Raw genomic sequence first — 19,901 nt, 5'->3', positions numbered from 1 at the left:
GGGCCTGGGACTGTGTGTTCAAACTTTCGTGAATTGGTGTTTCAGTAAGGTTTCTGCTTCAGTGGCGTGCTGTTTTGTACTCTGGAAACACTTGCAGCTGAGTTAATTAAATAAAAAATGGCCTGTCATCCACTGAAAAGTAAGAAAAAAATATTAGCATGGTATCTGCTTTATGATTTGTTAATGTAGTTTCTGTTTAGTCATTAACATAATTCTGTTACTGGCAGTTAACTATTTTGGAAGCTTTTGGGGAGAAGAAACTGGAAAATGTTGATGAGTAGCAGAGATCTTTGGCACAAAGGGAGCAGTGAGGAGCAACCTGGGGTCTGCAGGAAGCACATTATTTAATTCAGCTAATGGTGTTGTCATTTAAACTTGTGCCTTATGAAATTAATAGGGCTGAGCTATTTTAATCCTATAGAATTGCAAAATACAAGTCAGAAAAACAAATTGAATAGTTTCACAGTACAAAAGTTCTAAAGCTTTATGTTTTAAAAGATCCAATACTTAACATTGAGGGGTTGATCCTGTACTAAAAGCACTCTGCTGTGGTTGGTTTATCTGGCCCAGAGTTACTGCCAGCCACTGGAGATGCTTTCATAAATAAAACACAAATTATGCTGGATGCAGTTCTCTGAAGTTGCATAATGTTTTTTTGCAAGGGGTCTGTATCAAAAAGCATTCCTATTTCTGTGCCTCAGTGGCTCTTGATTTGATGCACAAAGGGATAATCCAAATCCCCTCCTACCCCTACACCTTTCTAAACATTTCTGCCATTCTAATCTGCCTTTAGCGAGCATGTGGCTATGTGGTGACTCAGATCAGCAAGCTAGCTTTTTCTGTGGGATAGTTCTCTGATCAGCAGGCTGATCCAATTTATCTTGTGGTGCTGACTGCTTTATAGCCACCAGTAGGCTGAGGGTGTGGGAAAGCAGAAACAGGGAATGAATTGCTATTTTGATGGCAGCCTGCAGATAGACTACAAGAAAAAACCATGTGTTCGTTTTAATGCTTAGTATGATGCAGTAATGGCTGTGTTGTAGGCAACTTGCTCTGTTTTCCTTAAGCATGTTTCATTTCAGCTTGCTGAATTGTAAACTGTCTAGGGTTCAGACAGTAAAAGGGTTACCATTACTTCAGGTTTAACTACAACCTATTGTATGGGAGCCTGTTTGTTTCTCTTTATTGTGCAGGTGTGGGGCAGGGAGGGCAGCAGGAGAGGAATTTCTTGATTAAAAAAAGGGAGTGTTTGCTGGCTTTAAGTTGAGGTCTGTAGTGTTTGCTCTTTCTTCTTCCTGAAAGATAAGGGATTTTTTTCTACTTAAAACTCTAAAACATATTTAAAATCCCTACTTTCTCTCCCTCCCTTTTAAAAAAGGCTATAGCAAGTTATGGATCACATCTACTGAACATGACTTTTGTGATAACATTTGGAAGATGCTTCTTAAAGAATTTCAGCTGTGTATGAAGATTTCAGATTCAAAATGTCAAGTAGCACTAGGCAGGATTTCTGCTGTTCTGCACTGTATGATTTTGTTTGTTGTTATTACTAGCCACTGATCGAACTACTGCTTCCCAAAACTGGAAGAGCAAATTGATGTTTGGTTTTTGAGAACACTTACCTTCTGAAAAATGAGAATGATCACAACCTAGGCTCTTTCTTAATTCTGTCTCATGACCTTTAATTCAACTGTTTTGGGTTTTTTTTGCAGAAAAGCTTTAACTCTTGGAGCTTGTTTTAAGGTTGTTTTTTTAAATCATTCCCTTTCCTCTCCACTACTCGTTGTGATTTCAGTGCATTACATTCTAAGGTCCTTTTCTTTGTTTTGTCTGTGGGGTATGTGTAATACAGGAGAAAATATGCATTGAAAGTGAATGAAATGTTTGGTCTGTCTTCTGCCCTCAGCTGGCATGCGATGAAGCACTAACCAATTGCAGCATGCTTTTCAACATAAATTTCTAGTATGCAAACAGTAGGATTACATTTTTTTGTTTTCAGTTTTTTTGCAGGCATGCACAAACCTCTGACTGTCTCTGCTGGCAGACAGCCACAAGAAGTCTGTGCTCTGAAGTGGGCACCTGAATCTTGCCCACCATTTCCTTCTCTCAGACTTGTCTACTTCCCTCTATCTCTGACCATTTTATCAAGTCCAATTGACATGTTAATTGTTTTTAATTACAATTGCTGTCATACTAAAAGTGACATTAGGGGTTCCTCTTAGTCCTTTCTACTTGCTCCCAGCTGTGCATTTCTATTCCTCCCTGGTGTTGGATCTGACACTTGTGTAACTTGGGTGGGTGGATTGACTTGCCCTGTGTCCATACGGCTGTTGAATTGGATGTAAGCAAGTGGCAAGAATGGAGGTTGGGGAAGACTGCCTACCTGAGAACACTGGTTGGCTGGTGGGATGGGTTGACCCAGGCCAGCAGCCAAGCAAAGGTGTCCTGAACTGGCACCAGCACATTTCTATGGGGCAATCTATTCCTTTCAGCCAGGAGAGGTAGAAGAGTGGCATGCCTTAAGTATTACTTCGAGAGTTACTTGTGAACTCTGGCAGTGTTTTCTACTAGTAATTAGTTCTAGTTAACTGTTTCTGGCAGGCAAAGGAAGGGAGCAAACTATAAGGGAGTGAGTGCTGTAAAGGAAAACTGTGATGCAGGGTTTGTTGTGAAAGAGTTTTCAGGGGCCTGACCCTAATCCCTGTGTATGTTTCTAGCAGAAGGTGTTGTGCCCCTGATGCTTCCTTTGTGCTGACACTGGTCCTCCTCTGACTCCATGGTGAGTGGGTTTATGCTGCTCATCCAGGGGCAACTTGGCTCCTCTGGAAGCCCACTGAAGCCTGAGGAGGAAGGAGATCCTGTTCTTCCTCTTCTCCCGTGATCTTGGCAGCACATTCACAGCCACCTTCTTGAACATGCTCTGGAGCTTCTTTGCAGCCTTCCCTAAGGCACCCTAACTCTAATGCGGCAGAAGACAACCTGAAGCGGGAGGAAAAAAAGCCAGATTTAGCTTTCTGTGAAGTGAGTGACTTGAAGCAGGATTGTATGGGTATCAATACTAGCATGATGTCTTGTTTGGCTGGTGTTGATGGCAGCACAGTGGAGAAGGAGCACTGGGGGATCTTTGCTTCTAGTGAAGCTGCATGATCATCTTGCCACATCCTTTCATACTGTATACTTGCTAAGTTAAACTGACAAAATGCTAACATTGCATATGGGGTAATAGTTATGTGGTGGTTTAAGTATCTCAACTATGTCACTGTGGGATCAGACAAATGTCAGCACCATTGACAAGCACAGCATGTCCCAGAAAAAGAGGGGAAAGAGGGAAAGAGGGGGGTGCCTCTGAGCAGTAGCCTGTAGTTAAACTGGTTCAGGTATGGTTTGATAAGGACTTGGCTGGATGGTCACACTCAGAATTGCAGTCAACAGTTCGATGTTCAAGTGGAGACCAGTGATGAATGGCATTCCTCATGGATCGGTATTGGGACCAGTGCAATTTAATGTCTTTGTCAGCAACATGGACAGTGGGATTGAGTGCACCTTCAATAAGTTTGCTGATGACACCAAGCTGTGTGGTGTGGTCAACATGCTGGAGGGAAGGGATGCCATCCAGAGGGACCTTGATAGGCTTGAGAGGTGGGCCCATGTGAACCTCATGAAGTTCAACAAGGCCAAGTGCAAGGTCCTGCACATGGGTTGGGACAATCCCAAGCACAAATACAGGCTGGGTGATGAGTGGACTGAGAGCAGCCCTGGGGAGAAGTACTTGGGGGTGTTTGGTTGACAAGAAGCAAAACATGACCTGGTGATGTGCGTTTGCAGCCCAGAAAGCCAACTGTACCCTGGGCTGCATCAAGAGAAGCATGACCAGCTGGTCGAGGGAGGTGATTTTCCCCTTCTACTCTGTTCTTGTGAGACTCCTGTCTGGAGTACTGTGTCCAGCTCTGGGGCCCCCAGCATAAGAAGGTCATGGACCTCTTGGAGTGAGTCCAGAGGAGTGCCATGAAGATGATCAGAGTGCTGGAGCACCTCCCCTATGAAGACAGGCTGAGAGAGTTGGTTTTTTTTTCAGTCTGGAGAAGAGGAGGCTTTGGGGACACCTTATAGCAGCCTTCCAGTATCTATAGGGGGCCTACAAGAAAGCTGGAAAGGGACTTTTTGCAAGAGCATGTAGTGATAGAATAAGGGGTAATGGCTTTAAACTGAAAGATTAGATATTAGGAAGATTAGATTTAGATTAGATATTAGGAAGAAATTCTTTACTGTGATGGTGGTGAGGCACTGGAACAGGTTGCCCAGAGAAACTGTGGATGCCCTATTCCTGGAAGTGTCCAAGGCCAGGTTGGATGGGGCTTTGAGCAACCTGGTCTAGTGGAAGGTGTCCCTGCCCATGGCAGGGGGGTTGGAACTAGATGATCTTTAAGGTCCCTCCCAACCCAAAGCAGTCTCTGATTGTATGTTATAAAGCTCCAATCTAGGGGGAAAAAGATTGAAAACAGGATCAAGGTGTTTAGTTCTTGCTTTAACAATAATTCTGTCCATTTGCTAAGGGGCTGTGGCCACAGGTGATGTTGGCTTTTGTTTGATCTGTTTTACAATTTTCAAATGTATCTGAAGTCTAGGAGTTCCCTAAAAAGGAGTAATAGTGTAGTAGGCCTCTTAATGCCCAGTAGTATGCCTGTGTGCTTAAACCTGGGTAGAGCAGTGTGAGAAATAAATACTTGATAATAGTGTGTTTTTCAGGCTTAGTAGTGTCATTGCAGAGTCCTCTTGTGCTTCTCTCTGCCTCTACACCCAAGTGTCTTGTTTTGCTTCCTGGTGGGGTAGACTGGAGCTATGACAATGGCTGCTTGTGTAGATTCCTTCCCTCCTGCCTTCACAGGCAGGCAAAAACTTGCACTGTAGCTCCCAAGCCAAATGCTGTCTTGAATTTATGACTCGGATATATATAAATAAAAACTTATTCCATCTATGAATGTATAATCATAGAATTGTTTAGGTTGGAAAAGACCTTTAAGATTGAGTCCAGCCGTTAACCTAGCACTGCTGAGTCCACCACTGAACCATGTCCCTAAGTGCTACATCTACATGTCTTTCAAATACCTCCAGTGATGGTGACTCAGCCACTTCCCTGGGCAGCCTGTTCCAGTGCTTGACAACCCTTTTGGTGAAGAAATTTTTCCTAATATCCAATCTAAACCTCCCCTGGCACAACTTGAGGCCATTTCCTCTTGTCCTATCACTTGTTACTTGGGAGAAGAGACTGACCCCCATCTTGCTACAATCTCCTTTCAGCTGGTTTTAGAGAGCGATAAGGTCTCCTCTCAGCCTCCTTTTCTCCAGGCTAAACAACCCCAGTTCCCTCAGCCACTCCTCATAAGACTTGTGCTCTAGACCCTTCACCAGCTTGGTTGCTCTTCTCTGGACATGCTCCAGCACCTCAATGTCTTTCTTGTAGTGAGAGGCCCAAAACTGAACACAGCACTCGAGGTGCGGCCTCACCAGTGCTGAGTACAGGGGGACGATCACCTCCCTAGTCCTGCCCGCCACACTATTTCTGATGCAGGCCAGGATGCCGTTGGCCTTCTTGGCCACCTGGGCACACTGCTGGCTCATATTCAGCTGGCTGTCAGCCAGCACCCCCAGGTTCTTCTCCACCAGGCAGCTCTCCAGCCACTCTTCCCCAAGCCTGTAGTGTTGCATGGGGTTGTTGCGACCCAAGTGCAGGACTTGGCACTGAACCTTGTTGAACCTCATACAATTGGCCTCGTCCCATTCATCCAGCCTGTCCAGATCCCTCTCTAGAGCCTTCCTACCCCTGAGCAGATCAACCCTCCCTCCCAACATGGTGTCATCTGCAAAACTTACTGAGGGTGCACTCAATCCCCTTGTCCAGATCATTGATAAAGATATTAAACAGAACTGGCCCCAGTACTGAGCCCTGGGGAACACCACTCGTGATGGGTCACCAACTGGATTTAACTCCATTCACCACAACTCTTTGGGCCCGGCCATCCAGCCAGCTTTTTACCCAGCAAAGAGTATGCCTGTCCAAGCCACGAGCAGCCAGTTTCTCCGGGAGAATGCTGTGGGAAACGGTGTCAAAGGCTTTACTAAAGACACATTCACAGCCTTTCCCTCATCCACCAAGTGGGTCACCTTGGCACAGAAGGACATCAGGTTAGTCAGGCAGGACCTGCCTTTCATCAACCCATGTTGACTGGGCCTGATCACCTGCTTGTTCTGTACGTGCCACATGATGGCATTCAAGATGATCTGCTCTATAACCTTCCACGGCACCGAGGTCAGACTGACAGGCGTGTAGTTCCCCAGATCCTCCTTCTGGCCCTTCTTGTAGATGGGTGTCACATTTGCTAACCTCCAGTCAACTGGAACCTCCCCGGTTAGCCAGGACTGCTGATAAATGATGGAAAGTGGCTTGGTGAGCACCTCCGCCTGCTCCCTCGGTACCCTTGGTGGATCCCATCGGGCCCTGTAGACTTGTGTGTGTCTAGGTGGTGTAGCAGGTCGATAACCATTTCCCTTTGAAGTATGGGGGCTTCATTCTGCTCCCCATCCCTGTCTTCCAGCTCAGGGGGCTGGGTACCCAGAGGACAACTGGTCTTACTATTAAAGACTGAGGCAAAGAAGGCATTAAGTGCCTCAGGCTTTTCCTCATCCTTTGTCACTGTGTTTCCCAGTGCATCCAATAAAGGATGGAGAGTCTCCTTAGCCCTCTGTTTGTTGCTAATGTATTTATAGAAACGGTTTTTATTGTTTTTTTTATGGCGCTAGCCAGATTAAGTACTAGTTGGGCTTTGGCCCTTCTAATTTTCTCCCTGCATAACCTCATGACATCCCTGTAGTCCTCCTGAGTTGCCTGCCCCTTCTTCCAAAGGTCATGAACTCTCCTTTTTTTTCCTGAGTTCCAGCCAAAGCTTTCTGTTCAGCCAGGCTGGTGGTCTTCCCCACCAGCTCTTTTTCCTGCACATGGGGACAGTCTGCTCCTGAGCCTTTAGGATTGCCTTCTTGAAGAACGTCCAGCCTTCCTGGACTCCTTTGCCCTTCAGGACAAAGGTATGTTACTATCTCTGCTGAGAGACCCAGCAGTCTGTCTACTGTAACAAGCTTTTATTTTTGCTAGAATATTCTCCTGCCCTTAATGAGGTGGGGAGAGGAAGTGTAGTCTTGGCCTTTAAAAAAAAATTTTGTTGCTTAATTTGATACAGGTTAGCAAGAATTCATCATGTAGTATACTGGGCAGCCATAACTCAGTAGTCTGGATTTTGTCTTTGGAAATACTTTTTTCTTCTGCTGAGAGAAGAAATCTAGATTACAGTTGCTTCTGTGGGTTAATTATTACCATGTTAAGGAACTAAGTTTAAGAAAATTTTGTAGATGCCTCTTACATGATATAGGATAGTTGAACTCCTGACAGCCATTATGCATCCTGCTGCTTTTTTCTTTCCCCACCTATGTACACCAGCACCAGACTGCCTAGAAGGAATGTCACAGTTTCACTATTTAGGGATTGCAGGCTGACCCATTTAATATATGTAGGTGCAAAAGTGCTTACAGATAACCTTGCTACTGGCCTTTCACACACAGGATCTGAAAGTGCCTTTAAACAGTGCTCTGCCAGCATCTGTTTCAGAGCTCAAAGTTCTCATACATTCCTTGGTGTAGTGGTTTTCTGCAGATTACTGTATTAGGCAGAGGTAGGAAAAAATGCCTTAAGCAAATACTTCTGTATAGTTAGTGTTTTTGACCGCTTTGGGCTAACTTCAGTGCAAAATAATATTCTATATATGATACAAACTTTGTGAAAGGATTGCTTTCCTTTATCACTTTGAACTGTACTTGTCATACCTGCTGGTGACAAAGACCACTATGATCACAACACCTGTCTGAGAACTGAACCACTGTAAGCACAAGTTAGTGCTCAAAAATACCAGCTTACTGCTTCATGTTACCTCTACTTTGGAGACTTTGGGGCATGGTCTGTAACACACAACTTCATTTAGAACATACCTGCATCAACAATGTTGATGTTGTTTAAATTTAATCTATTATTTTGACTTCCATGTTAAAAGTTAGCCTTAATTTGAATATTGTAACTTATTTTTTATAATGGTTGGTCTGTTTCTCTGGTGATGGTAGGTTTTCAATTGTAACTTTTAAAGTCTTCAGAATATGCCACTTCATGAATAGTCATTCTCAGTGTAAAATGTTCTGGTTTACTGTTAATTTGCTTCTTGCTCCATAGAGTCTAACAGAGCATTGCAATTACTGGCATGGAAATTGTTTTACGTTAGTGTCACAATACCACAGTGCTTTCAGGATGGCAGGCTCCCACTTCTGTGCAGCTTTATGAATAGAACATTAACTGGAGTCATATTTTTAAGATACCATCTTAGAGACAGTCTTGCCATACTGAGCCATACTCTGTCAAAAGTCTCAGTGTATGGTGTTTCATAGCTGAATAGATTCTGATAATGCTGCATGCCTCATTTGCATGCTTTGCAAGGTTTCCCTCTCTCACATCATGCGTAGGATTATGCAGGTGATTGAATTACATAAGGAAAAGCCTATGTGTCAGCATGGTTTGTAATATGATGCCTTGCAAGATTCTGCAGTTTTATCACTTGGTCCTTATTCTTTATCACAGTCATGCCTCAAGTCTGTCTTCATCCTTTCACTCTTTACCTTTTTCCATTTACTCTGCCACTTCCTTCTGTATTTCCTGTTCAACAAGGCTTTTGTCTCTGTACAAAGCTATATGCATTGCTACAGTCTGTTTTAAATGCGGTACTTTTTTTTCCCTTGCATTATCTACCTTCTGTTCCTCCTGGTCAAAGTTGCATTCTTGAGACTATCCCTCCTTATTGGCACTAAAGCCCTTGCTTGCTGTTATGTTTGTGAAAAATGGTAAGGAAATCTCTGTCTGTGGTAGCTATTTGAACTATTGCTTTTCTTACTCTGGTCTGACTGTCCCTTGGCTATTAATTGCTCAGCAAGACCATTTCAGTTTACCTCTGCACTGCCCAGGCTTGGACTCAGTACAAGGACATCACCTGCTTTGCCCTTCTGTCTTTTTAGTGAGTCCATTGTTTATTCTTTGTAACACCATTATGCCCCTGGTGTCCAGCTGCAAACCTGCCTGAAGGGATTGTGCTAGGGGAGGGGGAGGCTGATGAGGTAACAAACATGATGTCACTGTCCTGTATCAGGAAAAAATAACTCTAAGAGAACTATTGGAATCTCTTCTTTTAGTGGAGCTCCTTCATAGTTCACTAATTTCACTTGATCAAACACATTCTTCAGGAGCACACTTCCTAGGAACTTGACTTTTTCTACCATTTAACCAGGATGAAGCAACTCTATTCCCATGTTTGGGTTTTTTTGAGGCAGCATCTTGTAAATTTTAAAGTGTGAAAGTTTTAAATTAAGAATTGATACCATTAGGTGCATGCTGCAATAAAATATTCTTTCAATCTGACTACTATGCAAGTTAGAGAGCTACAGTATAAGTATATACACTAATTTGCAAATTTTAAGTTTCAGCAAATACTTCTTCTCCAGTTAAGTAAATACGTATATAATTTATGTGGTGCAAATTTGATTGTATACTGGCCCATCAAGCTTTCAGAACGTAATTTTGCATTCATCCACACAGGAGTATAGGATTAAACATTCATGTTAGTGAGTTGTTACATGATTGTCAATTTACTTTGTATATTCGTGACTGAAATACTAGTGACTGAAATACTAGTGACTGAAATACTAGTGACTGAAATACTAGTGACTGAAATACTAGTGACTGAAATACTAGTGACTGAAATACTAGTGACTGAAATACTAGTGACTGAAATACTAGTGACTGAAATACTAGTGACTGAAATACTAGTGACTGAAATCTAGTGACTGAAATACTAGTGACTGAAATACTAGTGACTGAAATACTAGTGACTGAAATACTAGTGACTGAAATACTAGTGACTGAAATACTAGTGACGACTAAATACTAGTGACTGAAATACTAGTGACTGAAATACTAGTGACTGAAATACTAGTGACTGAAATACTAGTGACTGAAATACTAGTGACTGAAATACTAGTGACTGAAATACTAGTGACTGAAATACTAGTGACTGAAATACTAGTGACTGAAATACTAGTGACTGAAATACTAGTGACTGAAATACTAGTGACTGAAATACTAGTGACTGAAATACTAGTGACTGAAATACTAGTGACTGAAATACTAGTGACTGAAATACTAGTGACTGAAATACTAGTGACTGAAATACTAGTGACTGAAATACTAGTGACTGAAATACTAGTGACTGAAATACTAGTGACTGAAATACTAGTGACTGAAATACTAGTGACTGAAATACTAGTGACTGAAATACTAGTGACTGAAATACTAGTGACTGAAATACTAGTGACTGAATAAGACTGAAATACTAGTGGACTGAAATACTAGTGACTGAAATACTAGTGACTGAAATAACTAGTGACTGAAACTAGTGATGAATACTAGTGACTGAAATACTAGTGACTGAAATACTAGTGACTGAAATACTAGTGACTGAAATACTAGTGACTGAAATACTAGTGACTGAAATACTAGTGACTGAAATACTAGTGACTGAAATACTAGTGGACTGAAATACTAGTGACTGAAATACTAGTGACTGAAATACTAGTGACTGAAATACTAGTGACTGAAATACTAGTGACTGAAATACTAGTGACTGAAATACTAGTGACTGAAATACTAGTGACTGAAATACTAGTGACTGAAATACTAGTGACTGAAATACTAGTGACTGAAATACTAGTGACTGAAATACTAGTGACTGAAATACTAGTGACTGAAATACTAGTGACTGAAATACTAGTGCTGAAATACTAGTGACTGAAATACTAGTGACTGAAATACTAGTGACTTGAAATACTAGTGACTGAAATACTAGTGACTGAAAATACTAGTGACTGAAATACTAGTGACTGAAATACTAGTGACTGAAATACTAGTGACTGAAATACTAGTGACTGAAATACTAGTGACTGAAATACTAGTGACTGAAATACTAGTGACTGAAATACTAGTGACTGAAATACTAGTGACTGAAATACTAGTGACTGAAATACTAGTGACTGAAATACTAGTGACTGAAATACTAGTGACTGAAATACTAGTGACTGAAATACTAGTGACTGAAATACTAGTGACTGAAATACTAGTGACTGAAATACTAGTGACTGAAATACTAGTGACTGAAATACTAGTGACTGAAATACTAGTGACTGAAATACTAGTGACTGAAATACTAGTGACTGAAATACTAGTGACTGAAATACTAGTGACTGAAATACTAGTGACTGAAATACTTTCTCAGTTTATCTATGCTTCTGACCCAGCCTGATGTCCAGTTTCTAGGATTTTTATACTACAGTTAATTGATCTTACCCTTTTCTTGGAGGTGTTTGTTAACAAATTGATCAGGAGGATCAACTGTTTCCCCTGTGCTTTCAGCTTGCTCTAAGTTTTGCATAAATTAATGCAGCAAAAACCACCTGACCCTTTTCTTGTTTTGTCTTTTTTACAGTAAACTGTTTTTTCTGATTATCCTGTTACAGTACTATGAGTTTTAATGCTATGGAGGAAGGCAGAAAAATCTTATCTCCTGTACAGTTTGAAAAAAGTGATACTCTTATTGTTCAAAATGCATACTGCAAAATGCATTAATCTGAAATGTCTAATAAGTTGAATAAGGTTGAATTTAACCTACATACAATGCTAAGAGTTCTTTAAGCATTGTGTCTGACACATCAACTGTCAGATATAAAAATAGCTGTTGTTTCTACAACCAAAACTAATTTTTTTTTTGCAGCAATTTTAACTCCCAAGCTTTCTTAGTTCTCACTCTATTTTGAATGGAATTCTCTAGCTTATTTTTTTTATATGGTGGTACATGTTATTTTTCCTTACAGACGCCTCCACCTCAATAAGAAAGCCACAGACAAACAGCCATATAGCAAGCTTCCTGGTGTTTCACTTCTAAAGCCGTTAAAAGGTGTGGATCCTAACCTGATCAACAACTTAGAAACCTTCTTTGAACTGGATTATCCAAAAGTATGTATACTGTTTAGTGTGTCTTTTTTTTTTTTCCTCCCATGCCTCCAAAAGTTGTATCAGCAGCTTGGGCTAGAACTATGCAACTTGATTATGTCTTGGATTGTTCTTCCTTCCACAGCAAATGCATAATTACACATTTTTGATGTTGCAAACAAAACTTACTCCTCCTTAAAGAGCTGTCTATAAAGGAATATGACCAAGACTTAGGGATGAAACATACTCTACACTTCACTAAGATTTGTTTAATCGTTATTCCAGTATTGTGGTGTTTATATTGGTATCAAACCCTTCAATCTATAAAAGATCACTTGAGAGACCAGACACCCTTCCCAATGAACTACTACTCTGTAACAGATCCTCTAAAAGAGAACACTTAACTGATAGCCTGAAACTTTCTGGTGGTTCTTCCTGATGACTCATCTGAAGAAGAATTGCTCAGGGATGAGGTGGTGTACCTCACCAGTTGTTGGTATGTATGGTAGTCTCCAAGCCACTTACTGGTGTTGGGAAACATAAGTTAATAAAAGCTTATATTTGTTGTTGACCACTGTTTGACTTTGTAATATAAGTATTAAGTAATGTAAGTGGTAAGTGTGTCAGAAGCTGTCCTTGTTCTAAGGAGCTTACAAATTAAAGGAGAAATCTGCAAATGCTTGCTGCATCATTCACTACTTGGTGTATGCTCCTGTGGATGGAAGAAAGATTGCATTTTCTACTGCATATCTCCTGAATTCTAAAACTTGTAATTTACTTTTATTAAAACTTCTCAATTCTTCTCGAAACTGCTTCTGGCACTGCTGCTTCAGTTATAAAAGGTCAAAGGTATGTGTAAGCTGTACAGTGAGTTTCCTTTGTATATTCTGACTGAGAGCTTTAAACTTACTCCTAAGTAGGCAAGGTAAAACAAACCAAAAAACCCCCACCATTTGGAACTTATTAAAAGTTGGATAGTTCTTCTGTAATGAAGCTTGGAGCCTTTTGAAAAGCTTCAGGCATGAACATCTGAATCCTTTTGACTCAACAAAAGTGCAATAAAAATTAAGTGTGGCCAAGGTAAATTTAAAGTATACTTGAGGCATGCTGTCTATGCCAATACTGCAAGCAGTGCAAAGAAGCTGCAACAATATCTTAAGCTAATTTATGACTATAATAAGCATCAAAACATTATGCAGCTGAAAACATCTGACTACAAATACAATTAGTTTGAGAATTCAGTAAAACAGTTATGCTGGATCTTGCTTTATGAAAGGTAGTCCTGACCCTTACTTCTGATAACTATACATATGGGTGGCAATCTTAAAAAATTGCTACTCCACACAAATCTGAATTTCAGGTAACAATAGTGACAATCATATTTTTCCCAAGGAGAGTGAAAATGGAGGTATGAATGGTTCAGTTTACTGGGACACAGATTATATAGTACAAGCAAGATCCTATGATCCTTCTGTACAGTAACTACAAAAATACTTCATTTGAGATTGACATTACACCACAAAAATTAGAACAACAGTATTGCCTGGCATTCAAAGTTCAGCTGCCAGGGAAAAATTACTAGGAAAGAATAATCTTAAAACTTTTTCCAGTGAAGCTGAGTTCAATCTACAGCGATACTGATTCTCTGATACTCTTCTGTGATACCCCATGTGTGAAATAATCTTGTCTTGCATAGAAGTCAGTTATGTAGCTTCTAAACAGTAGGACTTACATGTAATATTTTTATCAGTGAACAATTCTTACCTACTGTGCATATCGTAATTTTGGCAGAAATCTTTCCATTCATGTTATGTCCAAATGAACCTGATTGAAATGGTTATGTAAATAAGCATCTTGGTATTTCTTCTGAGTTAGTCATACATTTTGTTGTTCTTTACTTTGTTACTGCATACAAAGGCCATTTACTATGAATTTTTCTGTTTTCAAATATTGAAATGTCAAAGTTGTTTATTATTTCTGGTTGAATTTCTTGGAGAACATGGATATAAAAGTGTCATTGCAACTGTGGATTGAAGATTAGTTAATTACTAGCAAAAATAGTTGTTCTTTTATGTATTTAATTGGATGAGCAATAAAGAACTGATTTCTTCAGTTGGTAATTTCTACAGTGTTTGTGCTGTTGGGATTGTTCTGTTGTGGCAGAAGGACCTGTCTGCTTAATGAGACAGATCTTTTACCTTTTAAATTACATTTTCCATGCTGGTAAAATGATAGGAATCAAATATTGCTTGCTCTTTAGGCAAATTGGCTTTGAGTTTGCATTCTGAGAGGCAGAGATGTGTTTGTCTGATAGTTTGTAGTGTTAGACCAAGTCTTAGCAACTCCTATTTAGTGGTTAATGATTTTAAGTTTCCACAATCTTCTGAATGCAGTTAGTTGTTGGGGAGTTTTGTGTTTAACAATACCATTTTTTTTCTTGAAAGATTGTATTTCTTTAACTTAATGTCTTCTGTTGTTCAGTAAGAAGTATTTCATACAAGAACATCAGAGATTGTCATCATTAAGCCCACAGGCAGATTTTGAAGCTCAGATTACTTTTTGCTTAGGTAGTTTACTGAAAATAAAGTTTAGTGATGTGATAGAATAGTATAAGGGAGAATAAGAACTGTTTTGATCACTAGATGGGACTCTTATTTACAACTGCTATATTAAATGAGGTCCAAGAAAATTGTTTTTAATGAGAATGAACTTTTAAATCTTGGACTGCAGAAATGGCTTCTAGGTATCTTGATCAGAAAGTTGCATTTTCTGAATTTTGTTCTTTGGGTTGGAGCTCTCGTAACTTCTTGTAATAGTTCAGTAATTTTAACAGGGCGAGAGGAAGGTTATATCAAGTAAGGAATATGCAAGGAATTTGCTGTTAATGCAGAAACAGAAATACCTCCATCAAAGCTTGCAAAGCTGTCTCAAAATGTTGAATGATTCTTCCAATGCTATTTCTTCACCCACTGTCTGTAGCTCATGTAACAAGCGTGTAGCTTGATTGCTGAAACAATTACAGTTTTCCCATACCTCTTGATTTTTTTTAACGATTATTCTATTAATGAGGAACACATATATGCATATCTAATGTATATGTGTGTTCCTGAGCATAGCTTTGCACAGTTAAGTATATGTATACTGGTCTCAGTGAGTTGTCTTCCAACTCTGTTCTGCATATGCATTTACAAAGTAAAGGAAAGGAAGGTGTAGTTCAGAGGTATGCAGTCAAGTGTATCATAACATTATTCCTTTAATGTTTTGTGTGCTGTAATTTTATTTAATATGAGACTGGATTTAAGATTCAGATGTGAACAAAAATGGAAGTGGAAATAAAAATTTTACCTTCTATACCAGGATGTCTTGCTTCATGCCTAATAGAAACCCTTCCGATAACAGGAAAACTGATGTTCCTCAGTACAAGAGTTTATTGGGGTACAGGCTTGGTTCTTTTTTCACAAGTACTTGCTTGTGCATTAAAAAATAGTCTTATTTAGCTGTAAAACAAACCCTTTGGTTTTATTTTTAATTCTGTAACAGTGTTCTTTATTTTTTCAGTTTGGTACCCTATTTAGATTTATTCCCTAGACCATATTGATAGTAGGGGTGTGTGTGTGTGTAAATATACATGGGTGCGTATACATTTTTGTTTTTACTAGTATGAAGTACTACTCTGTGTACAAGATCATGATGATCCAGCTATTGATGTCTGCAAAAAGCTCCTTGGCAAATACCCGAATGTTGATGCTAGACTGTTCATAGGTAAGCAGTGCAACTTGAAGGCGGGACTCTTACGTGTAAAATGTTTTTAGGTTTTCAAGTCCATAGATGGTATTCTAAAATAAATAGTTGTCTTGTACAGCCCATGTTGGTTCTGTAGCTTAGTCATCAGTTTGGGGTAAAGCAGTAAGTTTGTAGTCACAATCTGTGACATCAGTCCAAAAAAACTAGGAATAATGATTTGTACAACCTCTCACAACTTTTTTTCTTCTAAATCTGAAACAGCAGTTTAAATTCTGTCTTTGGACTGAACTGAATCTGCAGGAAGTGACTTGGAGTTGTGGCTGTAATTTGAGCTTGAGGTCCTGTGACAATCCTTTTATATCAGCTGAGGCTGTAGGGCTCATTCTTCACTTTACATTTGAGTTAGAGGAGGGAGGGTATAGTAGAACTAGGTAGTAGAATGTAATTTTTTTTCCCTCTGACATGACACAAACTGGACTGTGTCTGTCAGTTGGAAGCAAAAAAGTATGTCTCACTTTATTCTGCTCCTCTTTTATTTTTCTGCTAAAATTACTGTAGAGTATAATGGTCGTAACCAGTAGTCTTGAGAAATAAAAGGTAGAGAATATTTGCTTTACAGAATGTAGTAATCAACTTCATAGCTCTGCTGCCCTTTTAATTACATTAACCTTGCTGCCCTGCTGTTTTGAGGAATCATTTGAATACTTTTTCCTTTTTAATTCTCTACATAATTGTAGTAAGCTAAAATATAGACATGAAGGAATACTTAAAATTTAAATACTTTTCATAAAAGTGGACTTTAAGAATTGATGGGTAAATGTTTACTGTTCTTTAGTTAGTATATCTAAATATTTTGGGTATTGAGTCTGAAGTCTGAAAGAACATTATACATTATTTATAGTGTATGATGTTTGTATTTTTTAGGTGGCAAGAAAGTTGGCATCAACCCCAAGATTAACAACTTAATGCCTGGCTATGAAGTTGCCAAATATGATCTCATATGGATTTGTGATAGTGGAATCAGAGGTAGGTGTGTGTTGTAATGTGCTGACTATTATATTGCCCTTATATATTGCCTTACCTGTAGGCAAGCAGTTGCTGGAGATTATTTTGACGGAGAATACAAGTAGAAGTGAAAGTTAAAAATCTGGAAAAAAATATTTTCATGGTATAAAAATGTTTAATCTCTAATTAAAGGTGAGAATCCCATTTAAAAAAACCCAAACTGTTCAAACTGTTTCCATTGTATTTGCTGTTGATCATAGTAATGTTAATCACTGTTATTCTTACTGTGAAAATTTGTTCCTCCAAAATACTGTGCATCAAGGTATATGTGCTCTTGGTAATAGAATGAGAATTAGTGTCTCTGTACAGTAGTCTGCTAATGACAGAATTGCTCAATAAACTGTCTTTTTTCATTTGTCACTTAGTAACGCCAGACACTCTGACAGATATGGCCAATCAAATGACTGAAAAAGTAGGCTTGGTCCACGGGCTTCCCTATGTTGCAGACAGACAGGGGTTTGCTGCTACCCTTGAACAGGTGAGTGCAATGTTCATTTTTTCATTTTGGTTTTTGGAGGGGTTTTTTTTTGCAAGACCTTGCTGACTGAAAGTTGTATAGTGCCTTTGCGTGAATAAATATTTATTTTCAGCTGCAGTCATCTTCAAACTATCTAGGATAACTTCTAAATGCTCCAAAATTCTACTGTGGTGCTCTGAACATTGATTCAACATTTAAGTTTACAGTGCAAACAATAAAGATTACAGGATGAAAATGATGGATTTTACTTTAAAAATTTATTAAAACTGAAGAGCTCATTCTAATGCTTAGTCAGAAAGCGCCATTAATTCTATTTTGATGTCTGAAAAAGAATACATAAATGGCCATGGCAAGTCAGAGCAAAGTCCAGCTCACACAGTATCTTGTTTCCAGCAGGGGTTATAAGCAGAGCCTTTGAGGAGAGTAGAACACAAGCAAGGCTTATATCCTGTTTTCTTGTAATACTGTCTGAACTTTCCACAATTTTCAGCTGAGAGACTTCCTGAGCAGGAAATAGACTTGTATACTTACTAATCCTCAATATATTAGTATTTTAGTAAACACAGATTTCGCACATAAACTTTTCCATTCTTTCTTTGAGTCCATATAGATTTTGAACATCTGTAACTGTCTTTACCAGGAAGTTCCATAGAACTATCTGTTACAGGAACCACCACCTTGTTCATTCTGACTCTTGTTCTTCTGTAGTGCTATTTCATGTGTCCTAATACTTGTGTGGGAAGAGAGAGCAAACAGTTGATTCCTACCCACCATCTTCATATCACTCATTCTGTCCTATTCTCCTCTCTCTTCTTAGTAAGTTCTCTTCTGCAGAATGAAGAGGTTGAGTTTTCTTATTTGTTCCTTGTGTCTCAAGGCATGTAATTTAATCAACTGTCTTTTATTCTAAGCTGGCATATATAAGGCGTTTTGCCCCCAGGGCTAACTAATGTGTGTCAAAGGCAGAAATGTGAGAGATAAAAAGTGCAGGGAAATGCAGCACTCCTCCATTGCCTGGAGAGAGGGCAGCTTGTGTGATTTTTCTGATATAAAGGTTGAATTTCCTCTTACAAGAGAAGAGCACAAAGCTCTTAGCACTGCTATGTCCTGAAGTAGCAAGAAGTACAACTCCTGCTTCTATATTCCTGGAAGAGCTTTTTGCTTCTAGATCCAGTACACTGCAAGATGAGCATGCCTTCTCTTGAATGAGTTACTGTATTAGTAAGACTAGTGTGAAGGCCATCTATAGGAAGAATAGCAGTGAGAGGTGCTAGCACTTATTCCCACTGTGTCTTCATAGGACACTCCTAGTTTTAAGTTATTGAATCTTGTAAAAAGGCTCGCTTACAATCTGATTCTTTGCTGTTTCTGTTTGCAAGTACATTAAATAAACGGAATTCCCCTGCTTCTGTACAACAGTATAGTAAGTTTCTGAGAACATGTATGCAGTAGTGCAGTTAATGTTTACAAGAGGAAGGAGACAGCATGTCTGTCAGCTATCACCAAATAATATATTAATCCTAGTGAGTAGTAAGTTACCTAATGATATTTAATATATGTATTCCCTGAGAACAACCTCAATAAATTAGAAGTTAAATACCAAATGAAATATGGTTTAATGTGTGGATTTAAAAACCGCTTATGGATTTGTAGAAACACAGCCAATATTACTACTAGATTTCTCAGATTTGGTGGTAGACTAGATTTCTTAGATTGGCAGTAAAGATCTTTCCAAATGTACCATCATAATTGGCCATGTCTAGCACTCAGAATCATAGAATCATTTAGGTTGGAAAAGACCTTCAAGATCATTGAGTCCAACCATCATCCATACCCACTAAACCATGTTCTGGAGTGCCTTGTCTACATACTTTTTGAATACCTCCAGGGAAGGTGACTCAACCACTACCCTGGGCAGCCTGTTCCAATGTCTGACAACCCTTTCGGTAAAGAAATTTTTCCTAATATCCAACCTAAACTTCCCTTGCTGCAACTTGAGGCCATTTCCTCTCGTCCTATCTCCAGCCACCTGACAGAAGAGACCAGCACCCACCTCACTACAACCTCCTTTCACGTAGTTGTAGAGAGTGATAAGGTCTCCCCTCAGCCTCCTTTTCTCCAGACTAAACAGCGCCAGTTCTCTCAGCCACTCCTCATACCTTATGCTCCAGGCCCCTCACCAACTTGGTTGCCCTTTCCCCTCCAAACATTCTTGCAGAAAAAGTTGTCAGTGAGTAGTACTTGCATAAATACATAGAGAGTTTCAAAAACCTTACCTTGTTTTGGCAGGTTTATTTTGGAACTTCACATCCAAGGTCATATATTTCAGCCAACTTAACTGGCTTTAAGTGTGTAACAGGAATGTCATGCTTGATGAGGAAGGATGTCTTGGACCAGGCTGGAGGACTGATAGCTTTTGCACAATATATTGCTGAAGATTACTTTATGGCCAAAGCTATAGCTGACCGGTAAGATGACTCTGAAGTAAGC

At 39.5% G+C, this 19,901-nt stretch overlaps 1 protein-coding gene across 1 annotated transcript in view; it reads left to right on the top strand.

The window, feature by feature from the left end:
* The window catches only part of UGCG (UDP-glucose ceramide glucosyltransferase), a 36,132-nt gene that overhangs the window by 11,271 nt on the left and 4,960 nt on the right, over positions 1 to 19,901 (top strand). The window contains exons 2-6 of the mRNA XM_030004782.2: positions 12,007 to 12,148; positions 15,784 to 15,886; positions 16,793 to 16,894; positions 17,299 to 17,411; positions 19,701 to 19,879. Of these exons, the coding sequence (XP_029860642.1) occupies positions 12,007 to 12,148; positions 15,784 to 15,886; positions 16,793 to 16,894; positions 17,299 to 17,411; positions 19,701 to 19,879 (639 nt within the window). The remainder of the gene's footprint in view (positions 1 to 12,006; positions 12,149 to 15,783; positions 15,887 to 16,792; positions 16,895 to 17,298; positions 17,412 to 19,700; positions 19,880 to 19,901) is intronic.

Source organism: Aquila chrysaetos, chromosome Z, assembly GCF_900496995.4.
Source record: "Aquila chrysaetos chrysaetos chromosome Z, bAquChr1.4, whole genome shotgun sequence".
Classification (NCBI taxonomy): Eukaryota; Metazoa; Chordata; class Aves; order Accipitriformes; family Accipitridae; genus Aquila; species Aquila chrysaetos.
This window is presented reverse-complemented; position numbering and strand designations above follow the sequence as displayed.